This window comes from Mustela lutreola, chromosome 17, assembly GCF_030435805.1.
Source record: "Mustela lutreola isolate mMusLut2 chromosome 17, mMusLut2.pri, whole genome shotgun sequence".
Lineage (NCBI taxonomy): Eukaryota > Metazoa > Chordata > Mammalia > Carnivora > Mustelidae > Mustela > Mustela lutreola.
This window is the reverse complement of record NC_081306.1, coordinates 19,693,876-19,711,770: the sequence shown is the minus strand read 5'-3', so window position 1 is coordinate 19,711,770 and position 17,895 is coordinate 19,693,876. Positions and strand designations below refer to the sequence as shown.

At 51.5% G+C, this 17,895-nt stretch overlaps 1 protein-coding gene across 2 annotated transcripts; it reads right to left on the bottom strand.

Annotated features, from left to right (window-relative positions):
* Nucleotides 1-1,663: 1,663 nt before the first annotated feature.
* Nucleotides 1,664-11,018, bottom strand: NAGPA (N-acetylglucosamine-1-phosphodiester alpha-N-acetylglucosaminidase). 2 transcript variants are annotated; one of them, XM_059154894.1, is made up of 11 exons: nt 10,896-11,018; nt 10,350-10,805; nt 8,850-8,989; nt 7,859-7,967; nt 6,644-6,772; nt 5,939-6,144; nt 5,787-5,834; nt 4,473-4,601; nt 4,155-4,286; nt 4,006-4,069; nt 1,664-2,513 (listed from the first exon to the last, which is right to left on the bottom strand). In XM_059154894.1, the coding sequence occupies exons 1-11, from the start codon at nt 10,979-10,981 to the stop codon at nt 2,303-2,305; spliced, it is 1,710 nt and encodes a 569-aa protein (XP_059010877.1). In that variant the 5' UTR covers nt 10,982-11,018; the 3' UTR covers nt 1,664-2,302. The 2 variants fall into 2 exon arrangements, with proteins under 2 accessions (XP_059010877.1, XP_059010878.1); XM_059154895.1 differs by lacking the exon at nt 1,664-2,513 and adding an exon at nt 2,520-2,736.
* Nucleotides 11,019-17,895: the final 6,877 nt, after the last annotated feature.

The following is a 17,895-nucleotide window of genomic DNA, read 5'->3' as shown; positions in this document are numbered from 1 at the left end:
CCATCAGCTGTGGCAGACATACCAGTGAGCCCAGCTGAGATCACCGTCCCCAGCCCCCATCAACAGAATCACATAGTCGACCCTAGAATCATGAAAAATAATTGCTTTTCAAAAGAAGCAGTAACTGCTTGTTGTTTTAAACCACCAAGTTTTGGACTGGTTACACAGGACTAGCTAGCTACCAGTTATACCGTGTCTTAGCCTGCTCAAGCTTTGACTAATACCATACACTGGGCAGCTTACAAATAACAGACGTCTATTTCCCAAAGTTCTGGAGGCTGGAGTCCAAGATCAAGGTGCCGGCAAATTCAGTTCTTGGTGAGGGCTCCCATCTTGGCTTGTGGACAGCTGCCAGCTTTGCACATGGCCTCTTCTCTGTGCTTGTGTGGAGATAGTGCCCTCCCGTCTCTTCTTGTAAGAGCGCTAATCCCATCCTGAGGAGACCACTGTTGTGACCTCATCAAAAACTAATTAAACCAAAGGCCCGACCTCCTAATACTACCACATGGGTTGGGGGGAAGAAGAGGGTTCGGGCTTCCAACACAGGAATCATTGTACACTCAGTTCATAATGTACGTGAGTCTCTTTAATATCTGCTGGGAGCTACAGGACCTCCCTCAGCTCTCATCCCCAAAGATCTGCTGAGCACAGGGTAATACCCATTCGTCTGGGCGGTCGGGGGGAACTGCCAGGTACTTCCTGAAGACCCTCCACGGCCACGGGTTCCAAACTCAGATACTCACGGGGCTGGCAGGCCACAGACTGCCAGGGGCTGCGATGACCTGGAGAAGGCAGGCCCACAGAGGGACCAGGAATTCTCATCTCTGACAAGTCGTTGCCCTGGAGGGGTGTTGGTAGGGGCTGCAGGCTTGCCCTCTTTTAAAAAGAAATCAGAGGGGTGCCTGGGTGGCTCAGTGGGTTAAAGCCTCTGCCTTCGGCTCAGGTCATGATCTCAGGGTCCTGGGATCAAGCCCCACATCGGGCCCTCTGCTCAGCAGGGAGCCTGCCTCTCTGCCTACTTGAGATCTCTCTCTCTGTCAAATAAATAAATAAAATCTTTTAAAATAAATAAATAAAATAAAAAGGAATCAGAATTCTTTTTTTTTTTTAATATTTTATTTATTTATTTGACAGAGAGAAATCACAAGTAGATGGAGAGGCAGGCAGAGAGAGAGAGAGAGGGAAGCGGGCTCTCTGCTCAGCAGGGAGCCCGATGCGGGACTCGATCCCAGGACCCTGAGATCATGACCTGAGCCGAAGGCAGCGGCTTAACCCACTGAGCCACCCAGGCGCCCGGAATCAGAATTCTTAAATTGTTTATCTCTTGACGTTTAAAGGCTGGTAACTAATTTAAAGCCTGTTAAGTCATGGTGCAGACTACACTTTTTCCTTCTTTCAAAACATGGTCCAGACCTGCCCGTCCCCCCAAGTCTTGGCATCACATGGGAGCTTGTGAGAGACTCAGACTCTTGTACCCCATCCTGGGCCAGAATTTGCATTTTAACAAGATCTCCAGGTGACTCGTGTGCACCACAAAGTCAGAAGTCCTGGATCAAACGAACAGATCAGGGAGCTGGACGTGCTCTGGGCTGCCCATTTATGACCCTGGATTCAGGTGACACAACCCCACCCTTAAGACCTAGGTACTTCCAGAAATCCACAATTCAGGCTGTAGTTGCCACCTGGGGGGCTCCTTTTATTACATCAATTTATTCAAGTGATTAAAAAAAAAACCCTCTCTCTGTGGCAGGGTACCAAAATAGAAAGTTTGTAAACATGATTCCATCCCCCGCCCCTTCGAAGGAGCTCCCTGTGATAGGAAGTAGAATTCTAATTGGCAAATTCTGCAATGAGGTCTGTAGAGAAGGATCCCGTGACGTGACCATCGTCTCTGTAATCCATCCCTGTCCAGGAGGGCTGGCTGGCCCCTGCCACTCAGTCACGGTACAGTCACGGGGCGTCCCATCGCTAGCGGCCTCTGCCTCAGGAGGCCAGAGGCTCTTTGGCAGCACAGCAGGCCCTCGGGGGACAGGCCACCCAGGCAGCAGACACAGGCAGGCAGGGAAGGAGGCAGTCTCTCTCTGGGGAGCACGGTATTGCTAGGGTTGCGTGTGTCATGGCAGGCGACCAGGGGAGGGCCTGGGGCCAGGTGAGGGGCTGAGGCACAGGTGCTATCAGAAGCTTGGCTTGGCACAGGGGCGGAGAGCACCCAGAAGACCAGCGGCCTTGAGGCTTCCCTTGCAGAAACGAGGCCGTGTTGAAGTGAGCTTTCAGAGCAGGCCATGGCGGACGGCTGGAGGCGTCAGTCCTTGAAGGGGTTGTGGGCGTCACCCTGCTGTTCCTTCTCCGTGGCCAGAAGCTCCCCATTCATCTCCTGCAGTGGGTGGTAAACGTAGGCCCCATCCAGGTGCCGGCTCCGCTCTGCCCTCGAGCCAAGGAGTAAGGACACGTTCGCCACCGTGCTGATCAGCAGAAGGAAAACTAGGGCCAGGGTGAGGGCCAGCCAGGCGGTCCTGGGTGCAGAAGAGAGAGCCTCAACAGGGGGTTGTGGGGCAGTGCTGGAGGGGTTTCCCCTCCACCACAACAGAGGCAGAGTCAGGAGCCTCCAGGGAGAACACAACCACTGTTCCGGAGCAAAATGGGGCTGGCAGGGCCAGGGGGCACCCTCCAGACACACGCTTGGGGAGCAGTAGTGACAGTCCCTGTGTGTCATGCAGGCCAGCCCTGCCACATCTCCTGATAGTTAAGAGAAACCATGAAAAGAAAAATAATTTTTTTATGTGAATGTTGCTGATTTTCAGAAGCTGCTAATAAACCTTACATTTTTTAAATTATGCAGGGCAAATACAATACAGTTGGGGATCTCACGATGATGCCCCAAGAGGCATCAGTTTGCATCCTGTGCTCTGGGGGACGTTCCAGAAACCTCAAAGCAGAGAGAGCAGAGAGAATGGCACCCCTTCCTCCCTCCTGGGGAGCGGGTGGGGTCTTCCAACGATCCTTGTTTTCCTCCTTCATGTGAAATCTGTGGCTGAAGCCCTCCATGCAAAAGCAGACACAAGCACATTGCTGGGGACGGGGACATGCTCGTCAGCCCCCCAGGGCTCCCCTTCCCTTGCCGGCAGCTGTCAGTGGGATCCAGGTATGCACTGGGGAGAAGGGGCTCAAAGTCTCACACCTGAGGAGCCTGAACTTAAGACCAGGGGCCAGATGCTCCCAGGAGCCACTGTCCCTGCTCTGGGAGCATTTTCAAAACATGTTTCCAAGGGGTTTTCTTCAGGTGTGGTTCTGGGCCTTCAGAGCCTCACCCCAGGCTCACTGAGTGAGGACATCCAGGAGGGACCTGGGATCTGCATTATTAATGATAAGACTGTCCTCCAGGACATCGCCAGGAGCTTTTCATTCATACCCACACCTGATTCCCACCTTCAGTGTGGGTGGGGCTGGGCCATGAGCTGAGAGCTACAAGAAAAGACGTTCTCAGAGTGGCGTCTCCAGGCCAGCAGCATTACCATCCCCTGGGATCACCCTGGAAATGCAGATTCTCAGCCTCCACCCCAGACCTACTAAAGCAGAAACTCCAGAGAAGGGACCCAGCAATCTATTTCAGCACCCCCTCCCTGAGGTTTGCACTAGCAAACAGAAAGCCCACCGCAGGGCGGTGCTCAAGAAATGGTGTGAGTTTCTCGGAGGTTGGCACTTCAGTACCCAACACCAGGACCCGAGAAAATAAGTCGCGAGTCTTACAGGGAAAGGAGCCCCGATGCCCTGACCCTTCGACTCCCACTGGGGTGGTGACCAGGGTCCTTCTTGCCATCTCCCAGGCCCACTTGGGAGGCTGTGAGCATGAGCTGTGACTCTCTCTATGCTTACACTGAAGAAACATCGCCTGGGTGGCTGACGTCACCTCCCAGCCTTGCCCAGTCCCTGAGCAGAGGCCATACCTCATGGAGGGAGACGGGGGTTTCCTCCCATCCCAGCCCCAAGTCCCACCAAATCTCCTACCCGGTGAGAAGGGAGAGTTCTCCTGTTCTCGGGGTGGTCTCAGATGGCCGGAGACACTGTTTCACTGTAAGACAGCAGAGAGAGGCTGACACGCTGGGAGGGAAGGGGTGTGCCCCATTTGCCCCCCAGGAGCCTGGGAGGAGCCATACCTTGGGAGAAGATGCTGGTAAGGGCTGGTGCCTGGGCCAGGCTGCAGTTGCCAGTCTGGGGGTCACAGGGACACTGGTGCTCACACTTGCAAGGCATCTGGCAGCCTGGCCCGTGCCAGCCGAGGGGACACTCTGTGGAGAGGAGGCAGAAGTGGAGGCCTCAGTGGCAGGACCTCTCTCTGCACAGACAGGATGGGCCCCAGGTGTGTGCAGAGCTGGGCGGAAGCAGAAGTGCCCCCGGGGTTCCCCCAGGCTAGACTCTGGAGGTGCCCCTGGGTGGCACTTCCTCCCAGCTGACTTGGGGCCTGTGTAGCTTACCCTGCTCGCAGGTGTCTCCAGTGAAGCCAGGAGGACAGGTGCAGGTTCCCTGGACGGGGTCACAGGCAGCTCCATTCTGACACCTGCACTTCATGGCACAGTCTGCCCCGAAGGAGCCATTGCTACAAGCTGGCCCAGGGAAAGGGGAGTCATTTCAAAATCCAGCCCCGCCCCACCTGGGTGAGGGCCAAGAAGACTGCAAACAGATCTCAGTCACCCTAAGTGGCCCCGTAAGTTCACACATGCTTCCAGCAGAAAGTTAAGGAGAACACACTTCAAGGCAGGCCCTGACACTGAGTCTTCCTGGGGCTTCCTGTCTAGATGGACAGGTGGCCAGGGAGTCAGGAAGCAGACACAGATGTGCAGGTGGGGACAAGCGCAGTAGCAGCAGACCACTGGAGGGGGTGGGGCGGGCAGGCGTCGGGGGACAGGGCAATTGAGCTGGGGTCTGGAGGAGTGCAGCTGGGTCAGTGAGTTGGGGAAGGGCTGCGGCACCCGGCAGGTCAGGCTTAGGGCTTCATTCCTTTCACGTACTTAAAAGAAAGCCCTGAAGGATCTGAAGCTGTGGATGGCTGTGGTGGGCTGAACGGTGTCCTCCCAAAAGATACTGTGTCCTGGGGCACCTGCGTGGCTCAGTGGGTAAAGCCTCTGCTTTCGGCTCGGGTCATGATCTCAGGGTCCTGGGAATGAGCCCCAAATCGGGCTCTCTGTTCTGCAAGGAGCCTGCTTCCCCCTCTCTCTCTCTGCCCGCCTCTCTGCCTACTTGTGATCTGTCAAATAAATAAATAAAATCTTAAAAAAAAAAAAAAAAAGATATTGTGTCCTAATCCTCAGAATCTGTGAACATGACCTTACCTAGACACAGAGTCTTTGCAGATACAATTAAGTGAAGACCGTAGAAGATGAGGGCATCTGGATTTAGAGTGAGCCCTAAAGCCAATGACCTGGGGTCCGTGTAAGGGAATGGAAAAACAGACATGGGCAAAGACTGGAGGGATGTGGCCACAAGGCAAGGATGCCCAGAGCCACTAGGAGTTGGAAGAAGCGGGAAGGAGCCTCGCCTAGATCTCTGACAGGGAGTGAGGGACCCGGAGACACCATGATTTTGCAGTTCTGCCCTCTGGAACTGAGACAGTGTAAGTGCTATTTCAAGCCACGCAGTTTGTGGAATTTGTTGTGGCTGCCGTGGAAAACTAATGCAGTGATTTACAGTCAGGCGAGAGCAAGAAGCAGGAGGAGGATAAAGGCAGCTGCCACGCTCACCCTCTCCCCAGGGGGCCAGGGGCACTGAGCACCTGGCCTGGCGGCTTTTACCTTCACTGCAGTTGGAGCCTGTCCATCCAGCTTCACAGCGGCAGCCAGCTGCCAAGACAAGACCAAGGAGGCCAGGTGAGGGCCCGGGCAAGGCCAGGGCAGGGAGGGCAGGGAGCCCCAGTCACAGCTGCCTCCCCGGAGATCCCACTCACTCTCTGTGCAAAGCCCGTGTAGGCTGCAGTTGGAGGGGCCACAGTCCAGCTTGTCGCAGGCCGCGCCCTGCCAGAAGTGTCCCGTGCACTGGCAGCGACCCTCCACACAGGTCCCGTGGCTGCTGCAGTCAGGTGGCTGGCAGCGGGGCTCATGCACACACACCACGGTAGACACGTGGCGTGGACAGCGCCACATGTTGTCCTGGCTGTGGGAGGCGGGTATACAGCGTGTGAAGAGGCCAAGACACTGACCATCCCCCAGTGGACCACGCCTACCCCCTACCATAGTTCCCGAGAGCTGTCTCTCTCTCCCCTGCCAGTTCTCCAGCCTTTTATAGGTTCTTCCCACCCTGACCATCTCTTCCAACCCCAGGGCCTTTACACACATTGTTCTTACTGCCTGGCAGGTTCTCCCGGCCCTGCCTCGCCACCTCTTCAACCCTCAGAGCCCAGCTGAGGTTCCATTACGCTCAAAGAGGTCTTTCCTGACCTCTAAAACCCCTTTTATTGGCATCGGGGACACTGGCACAGTATTATAATTTGACTCTCTTCTTGGAAGCAGTGAGAGGCAGGGATCTCGGCTCTTCCTGCTCACGGCTGACTCCCCAGTGCCTGGCACGCAGTAGGTGCTCAGTCTTTGTTGAATGACACAGCTGAGGACAGGCCTGGACATAGACCTCAAGAAGGGGCCTCTGGCATGCTTACCAGTGATCTGATGGGTAACTGGCCAAGGACCCGTTGAGCACAAAGGTGGCGGAACCCCCTCCATCCAGGTTGATGGCGTTGACCACGTCCTGTTTCAGCAAGAACTCTGCCATCTCCCACAGGTTAATGCTGAAGCACAAGAGCATTAACGTTGACTGTGTCCACTGCCTTTCCTGTTTAACTGGCTTTCCTTTCCATGGTGGACAGTATCACCCCCACTGTGGCAGGCAAATTCCTAAATGGGATTTCCTCTCAAATGTCCCATCTAAATCCCTGGAAGCTGTGACTATAACAAGAGGTCACCCCCATGACTGCGTTATTTTAGACGGTTCGGCTGTCCACAGTGGGGACACTGTCTTGGATTATCTGGGGGGCCCAGCGGAATCACAAAAGCTCTTAAAAGCAGACAAAGCTCTTAAAAGCAGACCTTTCCCTGGCTGCTGGCAGAATGTGGCGTGAGAGAGACTGCAAAGGGGAAGAAAGGACTAGACGCATGTTTGCTGGCTTGAAGATGGGGTACGTAACATGCACAGGAAGGAATGTGGGCAGCCTGAAGGAGCAGAGGGTCCCATGACCAACAACCAGCAAGAAAACACAGAATGCAGTCCTACAACCATGAGGAAGCGTATTGGCCAACAAATCGAATGATCTAAGAGGATTCTTGCTCTGACACTCCAGATGACAGCCTCCCTGGCAAATGGCTTGATTTTTGGGGTACCTCCATGGGATACCTCCAACATGGAACCCAGCTGGGCCCTCCAGACTTCTGACCTACAGAACTGTGACCTACCAGATGGGTGCGGTTTGTGCTTGTCTGTTACACAGCAATAGCAAACCAACACACTCTCTTCACAGAGGAAGAAACTGTGGCTCAGAGAGGTTGAGAGACTTGTCTGTGGCCACAGAGCTAGCAGGTGGCAGAGCTGGGATTTGAACAGAGGTCTTCTCCCTACTAACTTTGTATTTACTTCCCATCACCCTACCCGGGGCTCAGCAGGGCGGAGGCCCAAGTTGGAGAGAACGGAGAGGAAGTGTGTAGAGGGTGATGAGTTCCCAGAAGTGAGACAGATCTAGGAACTGTTTTGTGTGGGAAGGCAGGGGACAGGTGGATATGAACATCCCCTGTTGGGATTCTGATGACCAGCTGTCAGTGGGCTGAGGTTCCTCGAAGCAGGACTCGGCCCAGGCCTGGCGGTCCCAGTTCCTGGCACTCACCCCCGCTGCTCCGTCTGCCCATCTGCGTGGAAGAGCACCAGCTGCCCTTTCCGGTCATGTCCCACAGCTGTCCTGGCTGACATCACATTCACGAATTTGCTAAAGGAACCTAAAAGAGAAGAAGCCTGGCTGATCACCTGGCTCTCTGGGAAGCCTCCTGGGCTCTGCCTGTTATTTTTGGCCAGTCCAATGCCGTTCTCCACCTCTAGGTCTGTGCCATCCAGTTTTTCACTTAGATATGTATCATCCTGCCTGCCCTCTGCCCCGTCCCACTCACTCTCCACATAGCTGCTGGATGGCCCTTCTCGGGTGTAAATTAAGTGACATCAGCCTCCAGGGGAAAACCCTCTAATGACTTCCACTGTTCTCAGCACAAAACCCAAGGCCCAACATGGCCACTCTGGCCTGCTTCTCCTTCCTCATCTCTGGGGGGCTCCCCCCTCACCATCCTGCAGCCACTTTCTGCTTTAGGGCTTCTGCACCTTCTGTTCCCTCTGGCTGGACTGTGCTTCTCCTCAGTTCTTCCTGCGATTTGCTCTTTCCAACCTAGGGCACCTCCTCAGTGAGGCCTCCCTTGACTGCTCCGTCTAAAACAGTCATTTCCACAACAGGGCCATAGCATCCCTTCCCAGCCCAGTATTCTACATCCCAGAGGTTCTCAAACTGAATTACCCAAGGGGTTTGTTAAAACACACAGGCCTGGGCCTCTCCCCCAGGGATTCGGGATTCTGAGTCACAGCTCCTGTCCTCTACCTGTCCTCTCTGCCCCAACTTCATGTTTCCTTCTTAGCACTTACCACTTCCTTTCAGCAAATTACATATCTATTTCCTTTCTTCTGTAAGGTCGCAAGAGCAGGGACCTTATTTGTCATAATCCCCACAGAGCCCCTGTATCTTGAAAAGTACTTGCTCGAAGACTTAAGAATAGCTTCCCCCACCAGCCCAGAGGTCCTGGTTCTCAACAGGACTGTGTCGCACCCCGCTGCCAAACCTGTCTCCTGCGTCTCATCACACTCGGTCGCCTGGCTTTCGTTGATGTACACACTTCCGTTGCGTATCAGCCACACGACCCCACTCAGCAGCTGCACAAATGGATTCTCGGTTTCCAGCACCTCCTCTTCAGACAGGTACCTGGACACAGAAAAGGCGTGTGATTCTCTCACCAGGAGGGACAACTGTAGGTAGCAGGGCTCCCTCCTACCTCCCCTCCTCAGGTTGGCTGCTTGATTCCTCCTGGTGTCCCAGGAATCATGCTGTCCCGAGTGCAGCCTTTGTAAACAGTCTATGCATCCCAGTTAATACTTCATCTAATATAAACAACGATTGTCAACAGATTTCAAGTTCATCTCTGGCTTTCAACCTCCTAGGCCATCACTCTAGACAAACGACCACCTGATGCCTACTGACAACTTGTAATTGGTCTCCTTGCTTCTACTCTGGTCCCTCCAACCCAGCCCCCAGCCAGGATTAGAGCATGTTTCTATTTTTATTTTTTTAAAAGATTTTATTTTTTTATTTGAGAGAGACAGAGTGAGATCAAGGGAGAGCATGAGCAGGGATAGAGGGAGGGAGAGAAGCTGACTCCCTTGCTGAGCAGGAAGCCTGATTGAGCCTGATGGAGGGCTCAATCCCAGGACCCTGAGATCACCACCCGAGCCAAAGGCAGACAGACTCTTCACCAACTGAGCCACCCAGATGTCCCTAGAGCATTTTGAAAAGATTTTATTTATTTATTTGATAGAGAGATCACAAGTAGGCAGAGAGGCAGGCAGAGACAAAGGGGAAGCAGGCTCCCTGCGGAGCAGAGACGTGGATGCGGGGCTTGATCCCAGGACCCTGAGATCCTGACCTGGGCAGAAGGCAGAGGCTTAACCCACTGAGCCACCCAGGCGCACCCCCTAGAGCATGTTTTTAAATAACCAAAGTCAGTCCTGTCATTCTCTGATACTCTGTTCCTTCCTTCAGTCACTCACACACACCAAACCCCTGTGGATCTTTGAGCCTTACACTTGCTGTTCGTTCTGACTGTAGTTCTCTTCCTCCAGCTCTGACCTTGGCTAACTTGTGATTAATCTTCAGTTCTTAACCAAGAGGTCACCTTCCCTAAAACCCACCGTCCCTAAAATCCACACTCCATTTACATTGGTTCACCCTGTTCCTTGCTTCTTTACACGCATGCAATCTCAATTTATCTTATCATTTCCCCGGCTTTTATTTATTTTTCCTAGTAACGGGAGAGTTCCCGGAAGACCAAGGCTGTCTGCTTGTTCACTGCTATATCCCCAGCGCACAGCACACTGCCTGACACAAAGCAAGCACTCAGTGATACTGGGAGATGAACAAACACTTTAAGAAAAGTATTACCAGCCCCATTCTGCAGAACGCAAACGGACGCTCAGCTTTGTCAGGTGACTTGAACCCAGCACCACGGCTACAACCCAAATCTCAAGTCCTCTGCCCACGACAGTCACGAGGCTCCCTGCCTTCTCACCCGGTGACCAGGGTCCCGTCGCGGCGGATCCCGAACTGCGCGTTCTGCAGCCCCCCGGCGCTGCTCACCCGGCGCCCGTCGCTCACCACGTTCCCCAGGCACTCGCCCGTGCTCATGCGGAAGAAGCCGCCGTTCTGGGCGACTCTGCAGCCAGCCGCCCGCGCCGTCTCCTCCACGGTGGCGCGGCGCCTCGAAGCGCAGCCGCCGGACCCACCGGGCTCCAGCACCGAGAAGGTGCGCAGGGGCTCTGCCACCCGCGTCAGGTGGCCAGGCACCGCGCGGTTTGCGAAGTGCGAAACAAAGGTGCGCACCGATGGGCCGCGGGTGCCGGCGGTCGCCGGGGTAGGTGGCCAGCTCTCGTGGTCGAGGCTTCCGGCGCGCACCCTTGAGCAGTCCCGGGCGGACCGCGCGCGCGCGCGGGAGTAGGGCAGCAGCAAGTCGTCGTCTCGGGAGGCCCTGAGGGGACAGGGCGGCCGTGAGCTCGGAGGCCTGTGTCCCGGGCGGAGTATCCCCGAACCAGGCTCACGCCTCCAGACCTTTACTCACCCCCAGTCGAGGCCGCTGGTCTCCTCCGTGAGGAAGCCGAGCAGCTCAACGAGGAAGAGAAGCCAGCGACCCATGGAGGCCGCCATGTTGGAACAGGGCCTCGGATCACGTGGGACTGCCCCACGTGACTCAAGATTTTTGGTGGTCGATTTCAACCCGGCTAGGTTAGGCTCCTTTGGATATCAGGAGCTCTTCTGAAAAGTTTACAGTTTTGTGTTTGTTTTGTTTTTTGTTCCGAAGGCGCGTGACGTTGGGTTGTCGGTGGGAAAGTTTCGTGTTAATGTAATTTCAAACTTACTGGAGGTTCTAAGAGTAATGTAAAGAGCTCCCATATATCTTCTACCTATATTTACTAGTTAACTTTTGTCCCATTTAGTTTTTCATTTCAACTTCATTTGCATAGGCCACTCCCCACTCCCCTCCAACCATTTGCAGCCAAGTTACAGACTACGGGATTCTTCACCTTGATACTTTATATAATCTTTTAGGGACAAGGACTTTTCCCTGCACAACCACAGGCTAAGTAAAAGTAAGACATTTTACATTAATAGTTTATTAACTAATCCACAGTTCATACTCATAATTTGCCAATTTTCTGTATGATGTCCTTTAGAGCTATTTTCCCCACATCTAGGGTCCAATCCAGGAGCTACATTTCTTGTCGTGTCACTGTGGTCTCCCTGATTCTGGACCAGTTTCTCAGCCTTGGTCTCTTACAACCTTTGATGTAGTTTTGGGTCTCCAATGTTGGGTCCCCCAGTAATGGTCCGTGATTAAAGGAGCTAGACTGACACAAAGCGAAGGTCTAGCTTTCGTGCCAAGCATCAAGAATCAAACTGATGAGCCGGTGCCACACCTCTTACAGAGAGCGCAACGCCTCCCTGCCTCACAGACTAACTTTTATTTATTTATTTATTTATTTATTAGATTTTTATTTATTTATTTGAGAGAGATAGTGAGCATGAGTGAGGAGAAGGTCAGACGGAGAAGCAGACTCTCCGTGGAGCTGGGAGCCCGATGCGGGACTCGATCCCCGGACTCTGGGATCATGACCTAAGCCTAAGGCAGTTGTCCAACCAACTGAGCCACCCAGGTGTCCCACAGACTAACTTTTATAGTGCAAAGGCCATGTGGTTGAGCCTGGCCGCACACAGGTGGCCAAGGAGATTGCAATACACAGAGGAAGCTGCACAGTCATGCTAGGTCACACATGGGTAGCCAATTGAACTACAAGTCACCCCATAGTAGCTATTTGAACTAGCCTATCACTTTAGTCAGAATGGGCACCCAAAAGTCACCCCAAGGCGGGGTCCATACTCCTTGGTAGCTAGGAGACAGTATGGGCCCCCACTGATTGAATGTCTCCACCTGACCTGACCCACCCTTGTATTTGGGCTTTGTGACCTGGGACTGGTTTCCCGGACTTTTTTTTTTTTTTAAATATTTTATTTTTTTATTTGACAGAGAGAGAGAGAGAGATCACAAGTAGGCGGAGCGGCAGGCATAGAGAGAGGAGGAAGCAGGCTCCCTGCGGAGCAGAGAGCCCAATGCGGGTCTCGATCCCAGGACCCTGAGATCATGACCTGAGCTGAAGGCAGAGGCCTAACCCACTGAGCCACCCAGGCGCCCCCGGACTTGCTTTTAAGTAAGTTCTCCTGGGGGGTGGGCAGGGTCAATTTAAGTTTTACCCAATAAACACAAAATGGCAGTTCAACTGGGGTGGCGCCGCTCTGGCTGAATAGGCCCTTACAGATTGTAGGTGAGTTTTGGAGCTGAGGGCCAAGAAAGAATTCTTGAGACTTCTTTGGTGCAAAAAGGTGGTTTTATTAAAGCATGGAATCAGGACCTGTGGGCAGAAACAGCAAGTGCACTGGGGTTGTGAGAAATGGCTGATGATATACTGTAGGGTTTTGGGTGGTAAGGACAAAGGGAGGTGTCCAAAAGCACTTTCATATAAAGAAGATTTTCAGGCTACTGGAGGGCTTGCTATGATCAAGCTAAGGTTGTGTAGTATGTCCCCCACCCTCCCCGTAGCAAATTAAGATAGTTGAGTTTCTGGAATAAGGTCATTCTTCCTACTGGGAGTCAGGGAAGGAGATGAATGGGAGGTGGGAGGGGTGGTTGTGGGTTGTTGACTGGAAGATGTAGGTACAGGCAGTCTCTAGAGAGTTCTGACCTTCCGTCTCCTCCCAACTGTGTCACGTAACAAGCACATAATACCTAAGCACGTAAGTCCCACGGAAATTCTCCATTTGCTGAGCAGCCTATTACATTAATTAAACAAGGAGGCCACTAGATTGATATGGCTTTATGCCATATCTGCTGTTAAAAAACAAAAGTCAACTGAGTGAATTTAAAGATCAAATAGACTTTATTCAATGACTCAAGAATAAGGCAGCATCCCATCTAGCAAATAGAAAGATGCTCCAAAGAGCTGTACAAAATGAAAGGCTTTTATAGGCAGAAAGGGAGGGAGACAAAGAAAGAGTGGATTGTTTTAGGCAAGATCACCTTCCTTTGAGGGAAGGACAAGGGCCTATAGTGCAGATGACTTCACTAGCGCTGACCAGGTAATTGGCTGGTTAAAGGTTTTGATGAGGGAGCAGGAGGCTCAGTTTCATTCCTGGAAGAGGCTTAAACTGTAGTTAAGTCAGATATTAAGTCTTGGTTTGGCTGACATGGGGCTTGGCATATATTACTTCATTGGGGGGTTCTTGTCCCTGTCCCTTTTTTACTTTTTAAATAGCTAATCTCTCCACACAATGTGGGGCTGGAACTTGACCCTGAGGTCAAATGCTGGGGTGGGGGGGTAGGCTGTAGCTCAGTGGGTTAAAGCCTCTCCCTTTGGCTCAGGTCATGATCCCAGCGGGCTCTCTGCTCGGCAGGGAGTCTGCCTCCCTTCCGCTCTCTCTGCCTGCCTCTCTGCCAACTTGTGATCTCTGTCTGTCAAATAAATAAATAAAATCATAAAAAAAAGTTGTATGGTCTCTGACTAAGCCTGTCAGGCCCCCATTTTTTTTTTTTAATACTGTTTACAGAAGCAAACCAAGATGGGCATTAAGGAGGACACTTGATGTAATGAGCATTGGGTGTTGTGTGCAAATTATGAATCACTAAATTCTATCCCTGAGACTAATACAGTATATGTTAACTAAATTTAGTTAAAATAATTAAAAAATTTAGAAAAAGAAGCAAACCAAAACTTAAAGCCTGTAAATGCCTCAAGGTTATGAGATCAAAATGTTAAGGATGACCAATTGCAAATAGCTTTTTAAAAAATTCTTTTTCAGGGGCGCCTGGGTGGCTCAGTGGGTTAAAGCCTCTGCCTTTGGCTCAGGTCATGATCCCAGAGTCCTGGGATCGAGCCCTGCATTGGGCTCTCTGCTCAGCAGGGAGCCTGCTTCCTCCTCCGTGCCTCTCTGCCTGCTTGTGATCTCTGTCAAATAAGTAAAAAATAAAAAAAATCTTTTTCATTTGAGAGAGAGAGAAAGTATAAGCTGGGGGAGAGGCAGAGAGAAGGGAGAAACAGACTCCCCGCTGAGCTGGGAGCCTGCAGATGCTGGGCTCAATCCCAGGACCTGGAGATCATGAGCTGAGCCTAAGGCAGACAGACACCCAACCCTCTGAGCCACTCAGGTGCCCCACAAACAGCTTTAACCAACAGCCAACTAGACATAAAGCTATAGGCAATCAATTTCCTTTCTTTCTTTGCTTTCTCACTTTCTTAGTAGAGGTCTTTCCCCTGGCTCATAGCCACTTGGACTGGGTGATATTGCGCTACCCATTGTACAGAAAAAGAAATGGAGGCACAGAGAGGGCAAGCTACCAACCTAGGGTCACACAGTTGTTAGCAGAGGTGGCAGAAGGTTCTGAAGTTTGCGCTCACAACTTTTCCTGTACGTGTTTACATCTTAAAGGGAAATACTTTAAAAACAACAATTATTTGTTTAACACAAATCCTCATTTACAGCAGACATTTTTATCTTGACTGAGGGACCTGTTGGGAACATGCTTTTGACAGGAACATTGTTGGAGCACCTAAAATCACAGTGGGGTGAGTGTGAGCACCAAGGAGGGGGGGTGTAGGGAAGCAAATTTTGCCACCCCAAGATATGCCTCTTTGGCATACTGATCATCTTAAGCTGGTTATTTTTAAGAAACTGCAGACAGGGGCGCCTGGGTGGCTCAGTGGGTTAAGCCACTGCCTTCGGCTCAGGTCATGATCTCAGGGTCCTGGGATCGAGCCCCGCATCGGGCTCTCTGCTCAGCAGGGAGCCTGCTTCCTCCTCTCTCTCTGTCTTCCTCTCTGCCTGCTTGTGATCTCTCTGTCAAGTAAATAAAATCCTTAAAAAAAATGTAAAAAAAAGAAACTGCAGACAAAGGGAAGTTCTGAAAACAGAATTTACCCTTTTGTAAGTGTGTTTTCATCTCATTACCAGGAAGAGGGGGTGGGTGATCCTAAATTTCTAGAAACTTATGAGTAGAGAAAGGACAGACTTCAGTCTGCTCTTGTTTACTGTGCTTTCCCCGGTAACCTCCCATAAGGGACTCTCCCAGCCCCAGGGTCTTCTCTCATCTTTAGCTGGAAATGGTATTTAGGGTGACCGCTTAGGCCACTGCAGGGACTTATTCAGTTTTCCTGGGTCTCTCTCATGTAGACAGGCAGTATGCACGTTTCTTACGCTTCTTTTTTGTTTTGTTTTTCTCCTGTTAATTTGTCTCATGTCAACTTAATTTCCAGACCAGCCTAAAGAGTCTTGCAGGGTAGGGGGGGAGGAACCTTACTTATACCTCTGGATATACGTATTGAGGTCACTGCCCCAGTGTCAAACGTAGATGTTCCTTTTATCTACCACCTGATGTCATACAGGTCCAGGCCTTGGTGACCCCACAGTCCTCAGCCTTGGTGAGCATCAGAATCCCTTGGGAGTTTGCCAAGGAGACATATCCCCAGGACCCCTCCTGGGGGCTGAATGAGAATCTCTAGGGACAGAGGTAGAGAGTCTGCATGTTTGTTTGTTTGTTTGTTTTTTAAGGATTTTATGTATTTGAGAAAGAGAGAGAGCACAAGACGGGGGAGGGTCAGACGGAGAAGCCCACTCCCCACTGAGCGGGGAGTCCAAGACTCAATCTGGATCCTGGAACTCCTGGGATCATGACTTGAGCTGAAGGCAGATGCTTAACTGACTGAGTCACCCAAGCGCCTGAGAATCTACATGTTTAACAAGATCTCCCCAACTAGTCCTGATGCCAGTGGCCACAGGCCACATACGGAGAAACTCCTCTAGGAAGGTAGCGAGCCAGTATTTAGAATATGGGAAGGAGACTCATCACTGGTGTTTTTACTTCTTCTCAGTTCCCTACAGCCCTTATAACCCAAAGATGTGACAGTTCAAGTGGGGTTCATCTTGCAAATTTTTCTTCCCATGTCCCAGTTAGCTTTAGGATTCCCTTTTCCTGAAAGTGACTTATAAACCCAGATTTCCTCTAGAGTCATTGCCCCCCTCATCCCCACCCTTGTTGGGTTAATTAAGCCTACTAAATAAACATGTATCAATGTCAGGCTCCAGTGACTAATCCATCTAGAATGCAGGAAGGACACAGGGTGAGACATAATCCCCCCTAATCCGGTTATGGGCTGACCACCCTCTCTAGGCTGTGTGCCTGTCTTGGTAAACTTTGCTTTGTGATCCAGTATGTGGAAGAAATCCTTGAAGCCTATGGAGTGCCAAGTAGGTATTAAATTCCGGCCCTTGGTTCCTCAAGAAAACTAGCAACCCAGAAGCAAGTCAAACTTGTCAGCGAAATCCAGGACCATTTCTCTGTGCCTGACAACTTAAGAGCACTTTCAGGAAAGCATTCAGGGGCACCAGAAGAGGATTAGACAGAGGAGACTAACTCCCAAGAGAAAGATTTAGAAGAACCACTGGCCCCCGCAGGATTATTCAGCTGAGCACAGAAGGAGCACGGGTGTTTGAATTCAGATTCTCCAGTACAACTCCTACTCACACAGGGAAGATCAGCAACTGTTTTTCACTGTGAAGCAAAGCAACGTGATGGACTTAAAGAATCTGCAAGCTCAGGGGCACCTGAGTGGCTCAGTGGGTTAAGCCTCTGCCTTTGGCTCAGGTTGTGATCCCAGTGTCCTGGGATCGAGCCCCATGTCAGGCTCTCTGCTCCATGGGGAGCCTGCTTCCTCTCTCTCTGCCTGCTTCTCCACTTACTTGTGATCTCTGTCTGTCAAATAAATAAAATCTTTGAAGAAAAAAAAAAAGAGAACCTTCAAGTCCAAAGGACTGGAGTTTTAGATGATTTTTCGACCCCAGTCTTCTTTTGACATGCCTCTGTACATAACCTGATATCTGTACCACAGACAGTGGCTGGACCCATGATAACATTCCAGAAGGTCTTTCCTTGTGTCAGAGTTCCAAGGAATTTTATGTCAGCTGTACTTCAAGAAAACAAATCAGAACTGTAGCTGACATGCTCAGATATACTCACACTGAAGCAGAACACCAGGGAGGAAGCACGTGCTGGGAATAAGAAAAGGGCTGACAAGTCAGCTCTCCATGCCCACTGCTTCGGGACAAGCTCCCCAGGTAATGTGACATCACCCCTGCTGCTGCAGGAGGGAACACTCACCTGGCACCTACTGTGTTATAGGAATGGTTCTCGGTACCCTACAAAGATGATGGTCACAACACTGAAAGTGATCTTCAGGCAGGTGCCATAATTATCCCAGTTGTACTGATGAGAAACAAAGTCACAGAGACACTAACTGACCCTGCCGAGGACACAGAGCTCATCAGCGGGACAGCTGGGATTTGGACGCACGCAGCCTGGGCACAGCTGCACCATTAACCACGATGCTACACTGCCTTTTGTCAAATGACGTGGCTGTGGCAGGACACGACATGACACTAGAGTTCCTTGCACGGACATAAACATTTTATGTTCTGCCTTTTGTGACCACATCTCAAGTTCAGTCATGACTCGACTG

Excerpts from the sequence above, each read along its gene's own strand:
- NAGPA (XM_059154894.1), bottom strand. The coding sequence starts at position 10,981 with ATGGCGGCCTCCATGGGTCGCTGGCTTCTCTTCCTCGTTGAGCTGCTC. Across the intron at positions 5,835-5,938 it reads ACACGGGCTTTGCACAGAGA|CTGGCTGCCGCTGTGAAGCT; the intron begins GTGAGTGGGATC and ends TTGTCTTGGCAG. Across the intron at positions 4,070-4,154 it reads TACCAGCATCTTCTCCCAAG|TGAAACAGTGTCTCCGGCCA; the intron begins GTATGGCTCCTC and ends GCTGTCTTACAG.